The following is a 19321-nucleotide window of genomic DNA, read 5'->3' as shown; positions in this document are numbered from 1 at the left end:
CAGAGCACATAAAGTCCAAACAAAGCATTTCTCAAAGGGAAACTTTTACACCAGTTTATGGGTCTTTGTTTTTATTTTGGGTCTTAACTGGTATTAATTGCAGGATTTGCAATTAAAACATTTTTTTATTTCTCTTATGTTGGTCTTTATGGCCCTTTATGAAGCCCTTCAGTTCAGTTCTGTCCAAAACAGACGTTGGACATCGTGGTAAAATACAAACGACAGAAATTCACAAAAACGTCACGTCAACCTGCGATGGCCTCGCACACTAGAAATTCTAAAACTTCTCAACCCTGCAGTTCCATCTGAATAATTGATCAAATATTTTTTTGTACGAGTATTTAATGAAGGAAAAAAGTTCCTCTGGACATTCTATATCCTAAATCCCCCCCCCCAAAAAAAAAGCATAACATATACAAGTGTGTTGGTAAAATGATCTTGAAGTGCCGTCCTTGGAATAGTGACATTTATTTCTTGATAACATGTTGGAACAATGAATACATTTAAGTAAATAATTATTGTTCGACAACAATGATTAATGTTTCTTCTGTAATCTACTTTGAAAGATGTATTTTTTTTTTTAATAATGTTAAGGGTAAGAAATAAAAGAATGGTGTTGGTAGCATCGGTGTCTCTGCAGAACTGCTCTCAGTGAAGTCACTGGTTGGAGGAAGTTATGCTGCAACTATTACGAAGGAACGTTAGGTCAATGGTCTGGTAAGGAAAGTATGCAAGGCAGGACTGGCCACTAGTGGTTGCACTGAGGACAACATTACACAAAATGATTACTCCCATCTTGGATTTTACTATTCATTATTCAGCTGAACGATCTCACTGGCACCGCATATTTTGAAGCCGTACGTTACATACATATGTACACACCACTGATTATATATTTCTCCTCCGTTGCAACAATAAGTCCTACTTTCATTGTAGGAGCTTATATTCAAGATTCATCTGAGGCTTTTTTTCTGAGCAATGGTTGGCAAGCATGGCTGCCAACATCACATGCAAAAAAAACCTCGAACTGAGAAAGGCCGATTGTCATTCATGAGGTGAGTCCCACTGCTGCTCAATTCAGAAAGAGAATCAGGTGAATAAACCTGAAACCCTCAAGAAATCTGTGCAGCAGGTTGGTTTGCAAATGGAAGTTCATAAATGGACACTTCAGAGGAATCGGGGTTGAAGTACCAACACTTTATCAAGCAGCCACCAGTGTTCCTATCTGCATCTTCCAGCAGGGATTCCAGTGTTGTCCATTTTAGAGACGATTAATCGCTTAGTCAATCTACAAAAGGATGATCAACAACTACTTTGATAATCAATCATTTTTAGACATTTTTAAAATAAAAAAGTAGATAAGATCAACAGAGTCTCAAGTTTCAGCTTCACGTATACTTTTGGGTTTTGGCCTTTAGGTGAGACAAAACGATAGATTTGAAGACGTCACCTTGGATTCTGCATATTTCCGTCAGACAACTCACGCTTGAAATGTTTATTGCAGAATCAGAACATAGAACAAAAATCTTAAATTGACAGGATGGTGTGTATGTTAGATGATTATGGGGGATGAGGCATGTCACATGATGCAGAGAGGAGCAGCTCGAGTTGACTGCATGAACTATCTCACAACCATCGCTCCATTTGTGACCGATTTTCCACTACGTTTTTGATATTTCACACGATTGATCAAATAACTGAAATAATATTCCATCAGATTAATCAATGATGAAAGACATCATTAGTTGCAGCTCTAAGATGGACTGGATGTTTTATCACAGAGGAGTAGCTGAATTTGTATCCAGACACACAAAGTGTGCCTAATCAAGCAGATTGCACAAGCTAATTCACCATATTTTTTAAAACAGCAAAGCTTCTTGAATTTCCCTAAACACTCGGTCATCATTAAAATTTAAGCAGCTGGTGCTACTGTAACTACAAGAACAACTTTGTAGAGAAAGAATAAATCATGCCAGCAATTTATCAAAGGCTTCAGTACAAAACTGAATTAAGCATTATGGCCTGGGATGGTAGTCATGTGCCTCCATCCTGCAGCCAAGAACAAAATGTGTTCGACAAGATACATGTACTGTAAGTAATGCCAGACAAGCACATATCTCTAACTTGAGGCTGTGCAGAATATTTATATTACCCTTTTGACACAGCTGCCCACAGGGTCGCCTGGTTTCTGATGTTGTTTTATGTTGGCACTGCCTTTCGGAAAGTTGCACTACCTCTTAGAGCTGCCTTTTATGTCGAGAAACTGAAATATTCTGCAAGGCTGAAAAAAATAGCAATAATCCCATAAGCCTAGAGGTTTTAAAACGGAATAAATTGAAGCTTTTGTCTATATGGTAACCGACAGTGAATGCTAACCTAATACATGCTGTACTTGAATAACCTCTTCTCCATTGCAAATACAGTGCAGCAGAAAGCCCATACACTGAAAATCAATTCTTTATAGGGAATGTCACCCTGCTCATTTAATTGCTTGAGAGGAGCCTTTTAAGAGTGCTGGTGCAAAGACAGTTTTCAGGCCTGAATGTGGATCACACCAAAAATATGAGTCTTCCCAAAGCAATATTATCAAGTTGAAAGAAAATAACATTTACGTATCAATTCTCACTTAACACAGCATGCACCGTTCAAGATGGTAACTGAGCTCTGATCAGATATCATCCATGCTGAGTGCTGGTGCTGGTCCAATAATTTGAAGTACACACCCACATATTATATATGCTTCATTGAGTTTTAGTAGACGGTTATGGATAACAGGAATCGGTCTTTAAAAAGGGACACCTTACACGTCACACATTTATGACGAACATATATTAGCAGAGATTGACAGATTGTTTTTTATTATCAGTCAATCAGAGGCTTTTGCGCCAAAAACGCAAATACAGATCTGTGACGACCAGCAATTTTTATGCATTCAATTTGACTAAAGTTATAGAGATCAGCGTAAGAGTATTTCGCTATTTGAAAAAACAGTACAAACCTGTGTATGTGTCCGATCTTGCTATAAACTAATACAAAGTAGAAACTAGTCCGGTATATTGATTCTTCTTTCCAGCTCTGTGTTGGTGATGCTGCTAGTCTCAAAACCCTGAGTTGATAGTTTAGGGGGTACATATGATTGAATCCATCACCCAGCTCTTTACTACTGAATCCTGACAAGACCACTTCATCACTGGTTCTTTGAAACCACTTAAACCCACCCGGCGCTGAGGACCAATTAGTGGCCCTAGAACTGTACTGGGGTTGTCAAAGCCCTGACATCACAACAAGACAGAAAGGTTGACATAATGACACACATAGCAGCTACAAGCCAAAACCTTGGGCTCATGGCCCACATCGATACTAACACCTTCAGCCAGTGGTCTCTCTGAAAATCAATACACTGTGCTGCCAGTTGCACCCACTGACAGACATAAAACCTTCAGCATGCAAGTTCATTTTCACAGCATGCCGCACATTTATGAATTAACACATTCAATTAAATTTAGCCCCAAATCACAACACAAGTTATCTTGGGGCACTTAACACAGTAAAGACCTTACAAGGTTACAGAGAGGCACCCAACAAATCAACACTTCCCACATGATTAACAGATGGAGGGAAAAACTTTCTTTTAACATGAAGGAAACTTCCAACATATAGCACATTCGGTACATGGAAAAGTCAGCTTCTGGTTGTACTGCATGTATATTATTCACACGACTTTGGCTTTGCAATGTATTCATTCTGTATGTATACATGAAATAATAGGAAATTTGTCTCATTCAGCTAAATGGTTACCACTGGGACCAGTTTCTCTTTTAAATGTTATTATTGTCTGTTCAACACTCCTCACCGTTCTGATGTCAGAAATGTCAGAAATGACAGCAATACATTAGAACCAGAATAAACATCGAAGGCAAACAAAATGTAATTAGATATGGCTCATGTAGGCGGCACAGTGGTGCAGTGGTTAGCATTGTCGCCTCACAGTGAAAAGGTTCTGGGGGAGTCTGCAGGTTCTCCGTGTGCCTGCGTGGGTTCTCTCGGTGCTCCGGCTTCCTCCCACCATCCAGAAACATGCTATCAGGTTAATTGGTGGTTCTTTAAATGTCCCTCAGGTGTGAATGAGAGTGTGAACGGTCTTTGTTTCCGTCTGTCTCTGTGTGTTGGCCCTGTGATATACTGGTGACCTGTCCAGGTGAACCCTGCCTTCACCCAAAGTGAGCTGGGATAGGGATTACCCTGTTCAGGATAAAGTGGGTACAGATAATGGATGGATGGATTGCTCATGTAACGCAAATAAATCTATCCATATTGTTTTTCCTTTACTTTTACACTTAAAAGTTGCTGAAAAAAACAGTCTTATCTGCAGGCCAGTGTCTTGCTCCAGGGCATCTCAGCTATGGCACTAAGGGTGGGTCACATCCTGCTCTTTTGCTTTCCCTCTAGATTTCTACAACCAGTTTATGGATCAGATCTGCTACCTTTCAGTCACACGCTCTATTCTTTCATGCCTCTAAGGTGATAGCATCTAAAGCCTCCCTGGACATTAATTTCCTTCAGTGTGACATCACTGATATCTATGTAATTGCTGCTGCTAATATAACATGCTGCGGGTCTTGGATAGTATTACTCTGAAGAAATAACAAACTGTTTACCGGTTGGCTTTACTGGACTTTCTATGAAACATTCTGAACATTTGGGCTTTTTATGGTTGTAATAGAGTGCATTTAGTGCAAGCTGAACAGGATGTATGTCTCCCATTCAGCAACAGTCTGGGTTTAAGGCCATTGAAGTGCAACAGTACTGCATGTATCTTCCAATAAATAGAGAAGAATAATTAATTGGAGAAATGTTGTAGGGTGACATGTTCTTGTAAACCAGTAGCATTGCACACTTGTAGAAACTGAGCTTAGGTAGTTGTGTAGCTCATAAGTCAGACATCTATCCTACCATGATGTACCAACAAATGAAGATCAACAACACACAGTCGCCGTATGTCTCCAGGGTTAAGTTCTCTATGTTCCATTAGTCATTAGTTTCTTCAATTTGAAACAAATAAAAAGTGAAACATAGAAATTATTCCCAGGACAAGAAGCACTTTGGTGTATCTCAGTTTTAATTGATTAACTGCATTATACAGTTAGCTTTTCAGTCCGTATCAAACCTGAAAAGCATCATATATAACTAAAGAGGTCAGTGTGGGGTTAATCAGTTTATCGAGATGGAATGCATTCCTGAAGAGGAAATATTGCTGCGGTTTAGCCTTGATTTAAAATGCTATCAGCTGTAGAGCACTTCAGAAAGTGTACTTCGGAAAGGGGATAACCTGACGGTGGGTTGAATACAAGCCAGAGCTGCTGGCCTGCCTTGCTGTGTTCAGAAATTAGGTCTGCTCTTGTTTCACGTTAATGCTTATTGGCTCTTTTACCTGGGGCACAGCAGGTTAATCACATATGCATTCTCATCCAATATATCCAAAGGATGTACTTTATCTGTTGGGTGTGTTTGTGAGCACTCTTATCTCTCTCCCTCTCTCACAGATACATCAATATCAGCAATCAATGACTAACTGCAGCACAGAAAGATTTTTTTTTTTTAGATAATTTGCTACAATATTGTAAGTTGTCCACCAGAGAGCATTTACAAGTTAATATTCAACTGGGAAGTCTCTCACGTTTGGTCAAATTTAAGGGACGCTTTTTAAAAACATCTATGCTCTGCCAATTTCTGTATGTGTGACAGAGGATAGTAAAAATCTGGTAAACAAAATGAAAACTAGCCATTTTGTTTCACAGTGTTATCATGGTCCAATAATGACACACCAGAACAGTGAAGCACTATTATAATAAGCACTTGCGCAAGCCTTGACAACAGCCTAATAGTCCCAAATTACAGTAGCAATTCAACCTAAGGAGACTAAATAACAGACATAGCAGGGGGAAAAAGAGCTCCAGTAAATCGCTCAAAATATATTTAATGCAAGGTCACAGGATTACAATGCAAATCTGATGCAGCCATTCAACAGCAACACAATATTAATGTATATAAAATGCACATTAAATGGATTCATTAATTAAATGTAGTTATCATTCCTCACCCACAAGTAATGTAATTTGTGTCAAATTAAACCAATATAATTTATATCATGAGCTATGCTGAAGTTCTTTGCCGTGTAAAGGCAGAGCTTAAATGCTTTGGGCTGACATGATGGGCAGTAACTCTTTACACTGACTTACAGTCCAAAAGTGAAATTGTCTCTTTACAAAGAAACCAAGAAACTCAGACTGTGCACACTTGGCCAGTTGAGCTACAGCTAACCTTGCTAACAAGGTGTTATATTGCTTCAATGCAAAAGATTTCATGAGAAGGAAAAAAGGCTTGAAACTTTTGGTCTATTGTGACAAACCTCCTGTAATTTCACACTGGATAGACACCATCCAAAACTGATGACTGTAGTCAGTCAGGACCATTGCTCTCAAGGCTCTCATGAACTACTCCTGTCTTGATTAACCTAGTTTATTAATTGGCATCACCCAAATGGATTTCACCTAACTTCACGACTTCATTTGTGGGAGGGGAGCAATACTGGCTGTCCGTTCAAACGGCACTTGACACTTTATGAATCAGTTTAAGACCTCATGTTGGAAATTATATTATTAATGATTCTGCAGCAGGCAGGATAAAACTGTGGCAGTAGGGCAAGTGGAGCTTTGTCGGTACAGATAAGGTCAAATGAATGTATTTATATGAATGGGGGGTAGTTTTTAAATAAAATGGCTACCCAAGGAAAATCATCTCAGTGTTCTGGATAAATTGTCTGATTTGTCCTCTCCATCTTACACTACCCTGGAGATATGGAAAACCAGAGATGTAGCTGGAACCACTTTGTTATTCCGGTAACTGTACGGCAAATGGAGGCAAAAACAAAACAACATCGTTATCTGCTGCCCGAGGAAGTTTATGAGCAGGTGTGAAATAGCAGCAGTGTGGTGCAGTGATAGAAGAATGAAGACGGAAGGAGGAGGAGCAGGAGAAGGGTGGAGGAGGAGGGGGAGCACCGGGAACCGGCTGGCTACGCAGAGCTTCTCTTCTCTTTGCTCTCTCCCTGCCGAGAAAACAATCCAGCCGGTGCTCATTAGCAGCTGGAGTTTCATTACCACAACACTGAAGCCTGTTTAATGAACCCTCAATGAGAACATGCATCCTGCTTCCCCACTTGAGTTCAGAGGTGGAAGGTGACGTGCCCCCCTCAAGCAAGTTCAGTGCTCTTATTGCACATTCCAATGTTAGGAGTGTAAACGTCCTTCGCACAGATGGAGTGTCCAATGAGACATTACGGCAAATGAAGAGGAGACTATTGATGATGAAGTATCTCAAAAAAAATAAAGGGTTCACGGCAGGGGATGGCATGGTGATAGTAATCATAGCTTGACGGACGTCTCAGCTTGACACCACACCTTTTATTAAGATTGCTGTAATGGCAGATACAGATGGCGTTTCATTAACCATCAGACCAACACAGCTGATTCTTTCTCGTGCAGCAATTGAGCTCTGTGGACCAGAGTGACTGTGGTCTAATCAACTTTTAGAGATGGACGGCACAGAATGAAGAAGCTTTATGTTTCAGTGTGGAAAAATAAAAAATAACACAAAGACTCATCCTCGAGCTGCTGATTAAAAGAAAGAATTAACCTGACGTGTCATAGGAGGATGCTAAACTACCACTTTGTCACAGCCAATCACGTCCCTTTCTTTTCTGCTGCTATGAAGTTCTATAAAATGGTAACAATTGGCCATGATTACACAAATGGATGGAGTTTATATAATTTATACTTAATAAAACCAGTTTATAGGCTGCTTCAAGCCACCAGGTCCATGCTTTAGTGCGGCATTACTTATTTTCCCTCGTCTCCATTTGTCCATACAGTGTCACACAAAGACTGTAAATATAATTATATATGAAATCACCTGTGTCATCTTGGCCAATTCAATGTGTAAAAAAGGTCTCAAGTGATAAAATTGTTTCTAACATTTGCAACAACAAAAAAAACTTTTCTCACATGCTGCCTGCCATGATTTAAACTCTTACATCACTTTGCTGCTCTTTGATGACATGTTTAGATGTCAGAAAATAGAAAAAAAAAGATCACAACCAGTTCATACATAGCCACAAGTTCCTGGACACAACATAAGGTTGGGTATGCTAAGTCTTTTGTGCTGCCACGTCTGGACAATTTTACCCCTATATTTTGCCAAAAAATGACACATTTGAGAGCCGAAGGAATTTTCATTTAGAAACAAGTGTTTTCACTGTTATCTGCCAAATTAAAGCAAAAATAAAAGAGTGGTATGAATATCACAACGGACGACATTGCTTCCAAACAATGTTAACAAATGAGTGATGCACATTGTACAGGAAATGACACGGAAGGGTTGGATTACTAACAATAGAAAAGCAAAAGTAATACCACAGTCAGATGGTTTAATTAGTGTAAATTCACAGAATGCACTGACAAGACAATTAATACATGAACAAACAGGTGGTAAGTGTTCAGGTCCCAGTTTCACTGGAGTGGTAAAATGGGGGATTTGGAGAGAGACGTGATTGTGGGAGAGGACAGGACCTGCGGCTCAGCCTTGATTGACAGAGACAGGACTCTGAGACCACAGCTGAAATAATTTCATCGACAGGGACTGTCAGCCGCCTGTTGCAAACGCACTCATGCACGCTAACACACACATGCATAAAGTAAAGATTAAGGCTCTTGCGGATACATAGGCAAAACAAAAATACACAGTGCATTTACACACAGGCACTGGAAACTCAATCCTTCCTCAAAGACGGTGCCGTGTGAGAAGACTCGACTGTAGGTCAAAAGCGTGTTTCCTTTCTTAGCCAACAGCACATCCTGCTTGTCCACAACACAGAGCATGACAAATGACAAAGCTGACAGTTCGACCCACAAGAAGAGCAATTCATGTCTCCAGTGAAACACAGAGACAAAAGAATTACACTCAAGCTACTGGACAAATCAGGATCTGCACAGCCTAAGTCCTACAAATAGCCTCAGCTGCATTGAAAATTTGTCTCTGATGTGGCACATGATTTTTTTTTGAAATTCTAGAACGGCACCCTTCAGCAAACCCAAAAGAAAAATCCCTTTATTGTTCGCAAGAACTCACTTGATTTGAGCCCTAAATGTCACAGTTTCTGTGCTGCAAAACCTCCAAAGGAATTCAAATTCTTCCGGTGCTCGATCAACATTCTTTGCTGACGTTGACCTTGTTACAAAAGCTGCAAAGTCAAACCACCTTCTCATCCCGTGTCGACAGTTAGCGAAAAAGACAGTATAGTTTATGTCTGAAATGGGCGACAACGCAAGCTGAAAGATGCTTTCTGTATTGACTAAATAATAGTGGATATGTCCTTGTCCCGTGGTGCACATTCTTACAAGTAAATCTTGTTGCAGCGAACTGTAAACTTGGACACTAAAGTCCTCTCTATGCGGAAGCTTCAAATACGAGGGAAACCCTATACTGTACGTGTGAATTTGCCCACATGGAAGAAAGCATGTGAAGTTTGAGAGCCTGTCAGCTGTGCATAGGGCCTCATACTACTACAGCTGGGCTATTACAATGAGCCATCATTAGTCTAGAATTTATACAGTGCCTAATTATACATGATTAGTTGAGTGAGTTGGCTCATTCCTGCAATTTCTCAGCAGTAAACTTTTCTACCCGCTCACTTCAGCTGGAGAAGAAAGAAGTAGAAAGTTTCTCCTGGCTCACCTGCTGGCGTCACTGCTGCGTTTATTGAAGAACTGTACATGGCACCAATAAAGGCCACATGTAAGTAGCTGTCTGACCTTAAAAACAGATTGGTTATTTCTTCAGTTCTTTGAAGGCTCAGTCAATATTTGAGAACTCGTACACGTCACTCCCAGAAAAAAGAATCGGACTGAAATGCCTTAAATGTCTGGAGCTGCACAAGGAGAGAGAGTTTTGCTCTTATTCCAACAGTATATGAAACTATACTAAAAGGGGCTGAATACTGCCCTCGAGACCGCGATTTCATTTGTTATTTGTCGTAAATTGACCATATCTCTGTCATTGGGAACAGACACGAACAATAACATCATACAAAATTCAATTTAGAGGCAATGTTTGTGTACTCGCTGTCATTGAGACTGCAACATTAAGATCTCACATGCATTTTGTGTATTGTGACACCCCTGTACTGAATTAAGGATCCTAATTCCTAAATGAAAGATTTTTGTTTTTCATTTTTAATCCATTTGTAATCACTTGTAAAGACACCTTTATTATGTGATGACTGTGGAAAATACAGTGGAGATTTGCATTTATAATTAAAGAAACTGTCTTGATGACTTATCCAACAGAATGCTGTATATTCAGCCCACATTCACAGTTCTGTTCAAGCATTCAAACCACGACTGTCAAAAGAATTTGAATATACAGTTCATATCATGAAATTGGCCAACAGTGGCAGTACACCCACTGCCATGAGATAACATTAATCTGGAGTCCGATATCTGCTGGTAGCCGCTTTGAGCTCTGTGCCAGCTGAATGTGTGACACACCCTCACGCCTTGGCATGTCACAGTAAACAGTAACTGGGCTGAGCTGCGTTACTACTGTCTACGTATGTGAGCTATGTTCAACCAGAGGACTCTTTCTGTATCGCCTTCTGCTAAAGATAACGCACCCTACAGCTCTAGTAAACCTATAGGAGGAATCTGAGCCTGCCCTGCTCAGCTGGAAATCAAAACAGAGCACTTAGAGGAACATTAGCACTGCACGCACATACACACACACACACACACACACACACACACACACACACACACACACACACACACACACACACACACTGAGAGAACAGGCAGCAGTAGCACAAGAGGAACACCTCACACAAATTTGGAAACACAAGAACACATATAATATACATGTACAGTTCTTGAAAACTGAAAGGTCTCGTCCTCCTTAAATTCCCGTGAAACAAAGCCAGTGCTTCGGTTAAACAATAATCCCAACGCAGTGGAAAGATGACTCCTCTGTAATCTAAACACACAGTTTAGAATAAACAGGCACTATTGTGTGTTTGCATTAGGGGCTACATGAAGGAAGAGGACTCAAAGGCACTGCTACTCTCACAGACTCACACAGGAACTGATGCTACGCTAAAACCATTACACTAAATTCCAGCTGACAAAATGTACATTTTTCACTCTTGAAGCAGTTTTTAAGTTTACACATTAAAACACAGGCAGACAAAAACGAAAAGTAAAACTCACCATTGCGGGAGGACTCCTTGTTATCAGCCACCTTCCTCAGCGCTGACACGATGGCATCAGAAGGGACACGAGGACTCTCCACATATTTGGGCTTCCTGATTGGACCTGCCAACACGAACAGAGAAGAGAGAGAGAGAGAGAGAGAGAGAGAGAGAGTCAGACAGAGAGACACCAAAAGAAACGCAAAAGAGGAGAGAATGAGGGAAAGAACAGCGAGAGTTCTCACAGGATTAATATGTTCCAGATGGGACGAGAGATGAGAGGCAGTGGTGTCTTAGTTGGACGGGCTTGGCTGCACTCCGTAGCTCACATAAAAGTCCCTCACACTCTCAGACAGCTCCCTGCATTGATAGCAGCTCTGGTCTGTCTGACAAGCCCAGAATATTGTGTGCATGGCTGGAGACTCCCAGTAAAACACTGCAGGCCGGCGCTGGGAATGTAAACTACAGCAGGAAACCTCAACAATTAGCCTCTGCAGTGCTCAAACACACACATGCAAGCAAACAGACAGAAATGTTTTTTCTGTCTGTTGATCTATCTGTGTTGCCCTTGCTGCAACAACAGTTGCATATTATGGATGTATGAAGGTCCAGGTGTCCTGGTGTAAGTCAGAGGATTTATCTGGGACAGTGGAACAGTCCTCTGAGGAGCAGCTTCGTCTTTAGTGAGGAGTCAACGATGGCTAGCTGCTCTGTTCCCTCTGCTCACACCGTGACTGTATCACAGCGTTACACACAATGCTTGCTCGCTGTACCGAACGTTATGATAAACCACTTCTATACTCACCTGCATAAAGGCAATATATGCAGTATGTCTGTGTGCCCCTGGTGTCTATAATACACTGTAAAATGGTCTTTTAATCAGCCCTACAGGGACAGAGAATACGGTTGTTTTGTAGAGTAGTAGAAAAGGCCTACTAATCTTATATAACTGTTTATACACGTGTGAGATGCAGGAATGACACTAGTCTAAATACTAAGGCATGAAACAAAACACCTCCCAAGCAACTAGCTGTGTACATTTTTACATTCTCTACTTAGAGCCCACAATTTCCTGTGTAAAAAAGAAGTAAATTCCAGAGTCCAAACACAAGAGCAAAAATAAAAACTGTGGAAAATAATCTAGAAAGCAGGAGGTGACTATATAATTTAGATCCATAAATCCATAAAACATAACAACAGTGTGCCTCCCTTTGCACCACTCCAACCTTGACCTACTGCAACCCAATCCAAACCTCCCCCTCCTGTTATCAGATGACTGTATGTGTAACCTCAGTCATAACATAAAGAATAGCTAAACAGCCATTCCCTATTGACACATTCGGTAACCAGTCACTCCCAGCTCAAAGAATCCCTCTGAATCAGAAGCTTGACCACTGCTGCTTGATGCACAGTGCCATCTATGGATATGCAACTTGAAATGCAAAGTGAGGAACGGTGGCTTTGATACCTGAGAAGAGTGTTTGTCTCTGAAGACTGGTTGTTTATAACCAGAAGTCATGACATGAACCCAGTTAAAGACCTCGCAGTGAAAGCCCAAAGTCAGATGTAGATGTCCGTCTGTAGAGGAGCCTGAAGGTATGTGGCACAGCAATTAAAGGTGATGCTAGTGTTGTTTGAAAGCACTACAATGTAAGAATTGGCTTCCCAACACATTAGGATGTTACAAACTATTTGATTTGTGTAGATTCATGGCTTTAAACATGAAGAGGACTCGTTCAGTGAAGCATCTGCAAATGCAGACAGACAAAGCCAAAGAGTGTCTTGAAAACCTCCATTCATCTGTGGATGGTCAGGCACAACCAATTACCCAGGAGTCACATGGCTCCAATTAAAGCGTGACTGCAGAGACAGAGAGGGCTGTATGTGAGACACACTCAGTTCAGGTAAATATCTCGGACGAAAAGCAAACTGCCTAATACGTTCCGTTGACTGTATTTCATGTAAAGACAACAGGGGGCATAGTTTGAGTAATCTAAACCATATGCTTAAGTTCAGATTCAGTTTACCCAAACTGCCAAGAGGAACACAGGATCCACACATGAAATAACAAACATGTGGATGGCTATCAGGGGTAATTTTAGGCCACATCTAAAGGCTGATAATAGAGGGAAGAGGCAAAAGGTCTTTCAGCAGGGATCTGATGTCTCTGAGCATCAGACAAGGCACAGAGGAGTTTCTTCTCCATTCAAAATCTCATCTCAGGATTTAACAGGGTGCCATTACTGCCTTGCCCTTCTAGATGGAAGCGCTGACGAATAAGCAATTGCAGTTTATAACAGGCATGAAAAGGTCACAGAAATGGAAGCGTCAGATATATGACCCTTGAAGGACAATGAGAGAAAGGCAGAAATGAGATGAGCTCTTACTTTCCATCACACCTTTTAAGTAAAATCCAGAATGTAAATCCATTCAAATGTATATTAATTAATACACAATTTAAAATAATTTGTGCAGGATAATCATCATACATGTTAATTTCACAAACTGTAATAAGGTACATTGAGGAAATGGTACTAAGAAAGAATGGGATGATTTTTCCAGGGAGAAACATCAGCCAACATCTGATCTCTGAACCAGACACAACAAATTAAAATGCATCGAGGTTGAGAGTGGACAAAAGACAAGGCCGGGGGGGGGGGGGGGGTCCTATCTTATCGATACAACTCGACAAAAGTTCAAGTAAATACATAAGGATGATTAATGACTCAATACTTTAATGATATTCTCATTGGTTCTTTTGTTTTTTTAAGAGAAAAAACACCACCACATGTACTTTATATAAATTAACAGCCTTGATTAGCAAACTGCAGCAGAATTATTTTCTTTCACAGTGCAGTAGTTTACCTGCAGCCCCCTCATCACTAATGATTAATCCGCTCCTGCTCTGAGTGACATGAAACTGAAACTGTGAGTTTCTGACTGACAGCTCAGATGACACTGATCATTTCAGGCTGAATTGATGAACGCATCCATAACTAGCAGCTGGATCGTCCCTCCCTGGATCACTCTCTGGAAGTACTGCTGACCAGGACCAGCCCATACGCCTTCTCATTCCAAGATGTCATCTGGTCAGAGTCACGGAGGTCCATGCACATGTCCTTTTCTGCTTCATCCAAGACACTGGCTACAAAAACGCTTTTCCCTTTAATTTGCCTCATCTGTGATTGGCCATATTTTGGCTGACCTGTGTACCTGATATGTATAAATAAAATATATCTTTACCTCGTGTAGCTTTATTGTTCAAAAATAATCTGAAATGAACATGTGTCACTGCAAAGCATAGACTATCTAACAAATACTAAGAAAAGAAAAGGGAGTGACAGGTAAGATAAGAGGCTACAGATTTAGATTACACAAAAAAAATATATATTTCAGGTTCACCTGATCATTCTAACACAAATTTAAAACAAAACTTGCAAACGACAACTCCACATTATTTTTGTTGAAAACTTCAGCTGCTCACCTTCAGTGGAAAGTAAATATGGAGTATGTGTAAATATGTATCTATGTAAATGCACCTTCAACACTGGAAGAAAAGGAGACAGATTGAGGAAGAAAAACAGAGAGCAGAGGGATCTCTGGGGTGAAGCAGTTAGGTGAGCTGTGACTGCGGAGGACTCACCGCTATTCACCGAGACTCAGGAATCCATAACCAGCGAGCCATCAGTCAGCGGGCGCACGCACACGGACATACACATACCGAGCAGTCCAATACCTCTCACCAACAACTTACAATGTCCAGGCGATGCCAGTGAAAGGGAGGACTGTTCATAGTTAGAAAGTGATCAAGGACCTTTCCCAGCATTCCTGGAGATGGACTCTTGACTTCTTCACATTTCAACTTATCAATGAGACAGTGTGTCCTCTTTGTGCAGCCAACGAGAATGAAAGCAGTCTCACAACAGCCGTCTTTATGCTCCAATTTGTGGTAATGAGTTCAACTCAAAAGTGAAAAATTATATATTCTGGTGAAAAAATGTCAGATGAGATTGGTATTGTGAATGCAGCATAATAGACTTGGTTACCAGCGTCACTAACTATACGTCGTATGTATGTACCTGGTCTTTCCCCATCGTGGTCAGCTTGGCACAGTCTTATAGACATGGTGCTTTGTCAACTTTAAATACAAATGCAAATGTATGATTCATTCCGGATTCATAGCCTGACATAATACCACTTTCCACCGTGGTTAATGTGACTTCTGCACTGTTTCACAACGGCAGACTGTTTTTTTAAACACTACAAGTTTAACAGTTGTGAATATGTTTTAGTCTCCACTGTACACTTTGTCACACATTTCCAAAAAGTAACAAAAGAAAAACAGGCAATGAAAAGTAAACTAAGATTTTTGGCTCAACCATTTACAATTTGGTACGATACACCACTGTATCACATGAGCATCCTAATTCTAGTGACTGACTGAGGAAGTGATGAGAGTTCAGTCAGCACTGCTCTCTGAGGCAGGAGGTGACGTGAGATTTGACTGCGGATAAAACAGGGGGACTGCATGCGATAAGCAACCAGAGCTGGAGTGTATTGAAGTGCAGTGAGGTGGAGGACTGCACAGTACTTTTCACAGGGTGCTCATCAGAGGAACGTTTCAAAGGGTCCCTGCAGCCCCACAAGGTCTTTTACAGCTCAGCTCTCAGAAAGGCATCAATATTCCCGAGGGCTGTCTGGTTACCGTCAAAAAACCCAGAGTTGACTTCAGGAGAGCTCACCTCAAAGAGGCTACAACTGGCTTTGAAGAGTGATTCTGCCCTCTTGACAGCACTACAAAATAAAGCGTGCTCACGTAGAAGGTGAAGAATGATAAATCAACACTGGATACTTATCCTGCACTGTTTCCTATGTTATTTAATATTATTTGTGTTTAGTTTAAAATAATGGGGAAATTCATTACAGTTTCATATAGTTTAAGGTTCTTGACGTCACATGTGGAGCCCTGCGTGGTCAAGAACATGTGTACATGTGTTTCCTGCTTCAGCCCTTTATCAGCAGCCGGTCACTTAGGTCTTCATACCAGGGTTTACTGGCTGTCTCGCGCCATTGAATACAAATAAAAGGTAATTGTGACTTTTAAGTTGTGGCCTTGATGCCGTGGAAAACTATTCCTGTAGATGTATGATCTCTGTCCATGACATTTTTTTAAAAACAGCTGAAGCCTCATTTATTCACACTCGCCTTTGTCTTCCCTGCTCGGTCTCGTACTGGTAACTTTTGCATGCTTTAATTATTGTTTCGGCGTGTTTTTTTTTTCTTCAGTTTTTAGTCTTTTCCTTTTTTTTTTGCAGATTTTCTAACAATATTTTCTTTTTGAATAGAATTTTAATCTTATTTGGCTTTGTGAAATATGCTCTGTAAAACATGTAATGTCAGATGAACTTTTCTATGCTCATAAAGATTTCGATCATTTTGAATTCCAAACAATAACCTTTTGTTAGAGGAGGTGCTTTTTGAGATGATTAAAGCAGAAAATGTCCTTGAACTTGCACATGCTGCTAATGCCGTGAAAACATGCTAATCCATTGAGAAATCTTTAAGTGTTTTACCAAATGACTTTTAATGTCTGTGGTCTTTTAGATTTTTCTGGAGCAAAGGTTAATGATAGCTTTAGAATATTTTTTTGCAGCCTGTGTTAATATCCCCTGCAGCTAAAAGTTAACCTCTCTTCCAAAATCATGATCTCAAAGAACATGAGTCATTTTATAAAATGGCTTTGTTACGAACCAAAACAAACAAAAATACACGGGACAGTGGCTCAAACAGCTGCAGCGTTAAAGAGCAGTTAAGCAGCAGATCCACACACCTTCGGAGGTGGCCTGAACAGATCAGATCTCAATGCTTCCTGAGTGTGTTTCCACCTGTACTTTTGCTGGCCACTTGTGGTCCAATCACGGCCAGGTCACATTTGTCCAGATTGAAGTAGCCAAATGGAAACAGGGTCAAGGAGGCCATGGCAGCAGATAGTCATCACCTTACAGGCTTACTCACACACAAACACGGATCGGTCTGCCAAGCCAAAAGCTGTGAGATTGCTACAAGTGAGGGAGAGAAATGCTTGTTGAGAGTAACTCAGGTGGAGTGTAAGCAGGATTTTCCTCAGCTAAATCGTATCAGTAAAGTGACCTCCCTGCCTGAATCACAGAGAAAAACCATCTCAAAATACTGAACGTGGTGATTTTCAGACCTGCTTGGCTGATTGACAAATTAATCATCCTCTGAACCCACAAAAGACAAAGCTCCCATCAAGGCAAAAAAACCTATTAACCTATTTTAATATACACAACAGCCTACCAGAGGCTGTACCCCCTGTGACCACACAGCATTAACAGCAATACAAATGATACACTGTCCATGAGCAAGAAATTATTATCAATTGCTGTTTTATGATCCCTTGCAGGATGGCATAGAAGCAGAGCAGGGGGTCGCTACAGAAAGGTCACTCATATGTCCAAACAATGGAAGCATCAGTATCACCTCTGCAGCTAACTCATTGTGAGGATAATCTAATCATCTTTATCTGATATACGGTTTAGCTCCATTATTGTTACAAACTGCTGCATATTCAACAGCAGCATGGAGACTTTCCCACAACTCACTAAGCAGTGCAACATTAGGGAGAGATGCTTAAATCCCACAGTAGCACAATAACCTTTTACAACCAGTGGAGGTCACTGTGGGGATACCCAGGAGACTTAAAAAAAAAAAAAAAAAAGGGGAGCAACAAGGAGTTTCCAACTGTTGAAAAAGACATGAAAACCTCATTTACTGTCATTAACAGAGTAAAGAAAGAGGCTGGTGTTTTAGACGCATGATCTTTGACCTGCCACTGGGGTGGACCAGGAGAGGTGGGGGCAAGACAGGTACATTCATAGGGGTACATTGGGCCCAGGGGAGGCCCTTCAAGGGGCCTGTAAACACACAGTAAAGTCTGGGTGCTGTTCGACACATGTCAGGGTGCTGTGTTTCATGGTTAAGCTCTGGGCTTAGCTGATCAAAGCTGTGGCACTCAACGCCACCAGACTTTGCGGCTCAGGCATCCGTCACACTCCTAATTAACTCAATGTTTCTCTGTTGTCCCCTGTGAAGTTTTCATGAAAAGAACAACCACTACTAAGTTGGGGCCTTCCACATTATCCAATGTGTCGGGAAATGAAGGCCAGCCACAAAATGCTCTCTGGATCTGTGAAACCACTTCCTCTCAAAGACATCGGTGATGGAGTGAGAGATCACACAGATGTGTGAAAGAATGCTCTGAGGGATGATAAATGAATGTGGGTCGAATGCCTTTAGGACACAACTAATCACCATTTTTACAAATCAATCAACTGTTTTTCTCAGCTAATGTAAAGCGGATGTTTTGGACTTGGTTACGTAGGCAGGTGTTATATCTTTTATCAACCCACACAATTCATGTCCAAAACATCTTTTCTTTTCTGTAACATGGATGGCAGAATTCTGCTGGCTATGAACCCGTGTGAACTTTAATGTTTGGGTTGAAGTGGCATCAGTGGTTCCAGATTTCCTGCTAGAAATCAAAGACAAATCAAAATCAAAAAAATAATGTCACTGACGATTTTGTTCCTAATGGAACATTTTATTATTATCATCAGTTAATCAGAGAATGATCTAAATTCCTACAAAAGTCCTACATTGCGTCTCACCTCTATGGTTCGGCAAGAAGAGAAGAGACGGCATTACACCATGTCGACTTCGTCGCAGAGCTGAGACATTTCCTGCAGCATGTGTTTATTAACTGGAGGTGTGAACTCTCCCCCGACGGCTTTTCACAGGTAGCTGCGAGGACAGCGGAGGAGAGCCCGCAGACCATCCCCCAACCAGCTCTCACCGGTGGTCCTCCATAACATCCTATCTTGTCAGTCCATTTTTCCCCCTCTTCCATGCCTTGGAGCCCCCCAGGAGGGAATATGCTTTTAATGAGTGTTCCCCTTCCGTTGTCTCCAGGGCCCGTTTCACCTTCACAAACTCAGCCGCCTC

At 41.0% G+C, this 19321-nt stretch overlaps 1 protein-coding gene across 8 annotated transcripts in view; it reads right to left on the bottom strand.

Moving 5' to 3' along the window:
* Window positions 1–19321, bottom strand: part of tanc1b (tetratricopeptide repeat, ankyrin repeat and coiled-coil containing 1b) — a 103860-nt gene that overhangs the window by 47275 nt on the left and 37264 nt on the right. For all 8 annotated transcript variants that reach the window (XR_011311067.1, XM_069702476.1, XM_069702478.1 and 5 more), the window contains exon 4: window positions 11319–11423. Coding sequence is in view for 7 of the 8 variants with exons in the window: in XM_069702476.1 (XP_069558577.1) it covers window positions 11319–11423 (105 nt within the window). In the remaining variant the exon portion in view is untranslated. The remainder of the gene's footprint in view (window positions 1–11318; window positions 11424–19321) is intronic.

This window comes from Brachyistius frenatus, unplaced genomic scaffold, assembly GCF_029030835.1.
Source record: "Brachyistius frenatus isolate BFR_SWC_R1_liver_20210118 unplaced genomic scaffold, ASM2903083v1 Contig_42, whole genome shotgun sequence".
Classification (NCBI taxonomy): domain Eukaryota; kingdom Metazoa; phylum Chordata; class Actinopteri; family Embiotocidae; genus Brachyistius; species Brachyistius frenatus.
Note: the sequence above shows the minus strand (reverse complement) of the source record. Positions and strands in the feature narration are given on the sequence as shown.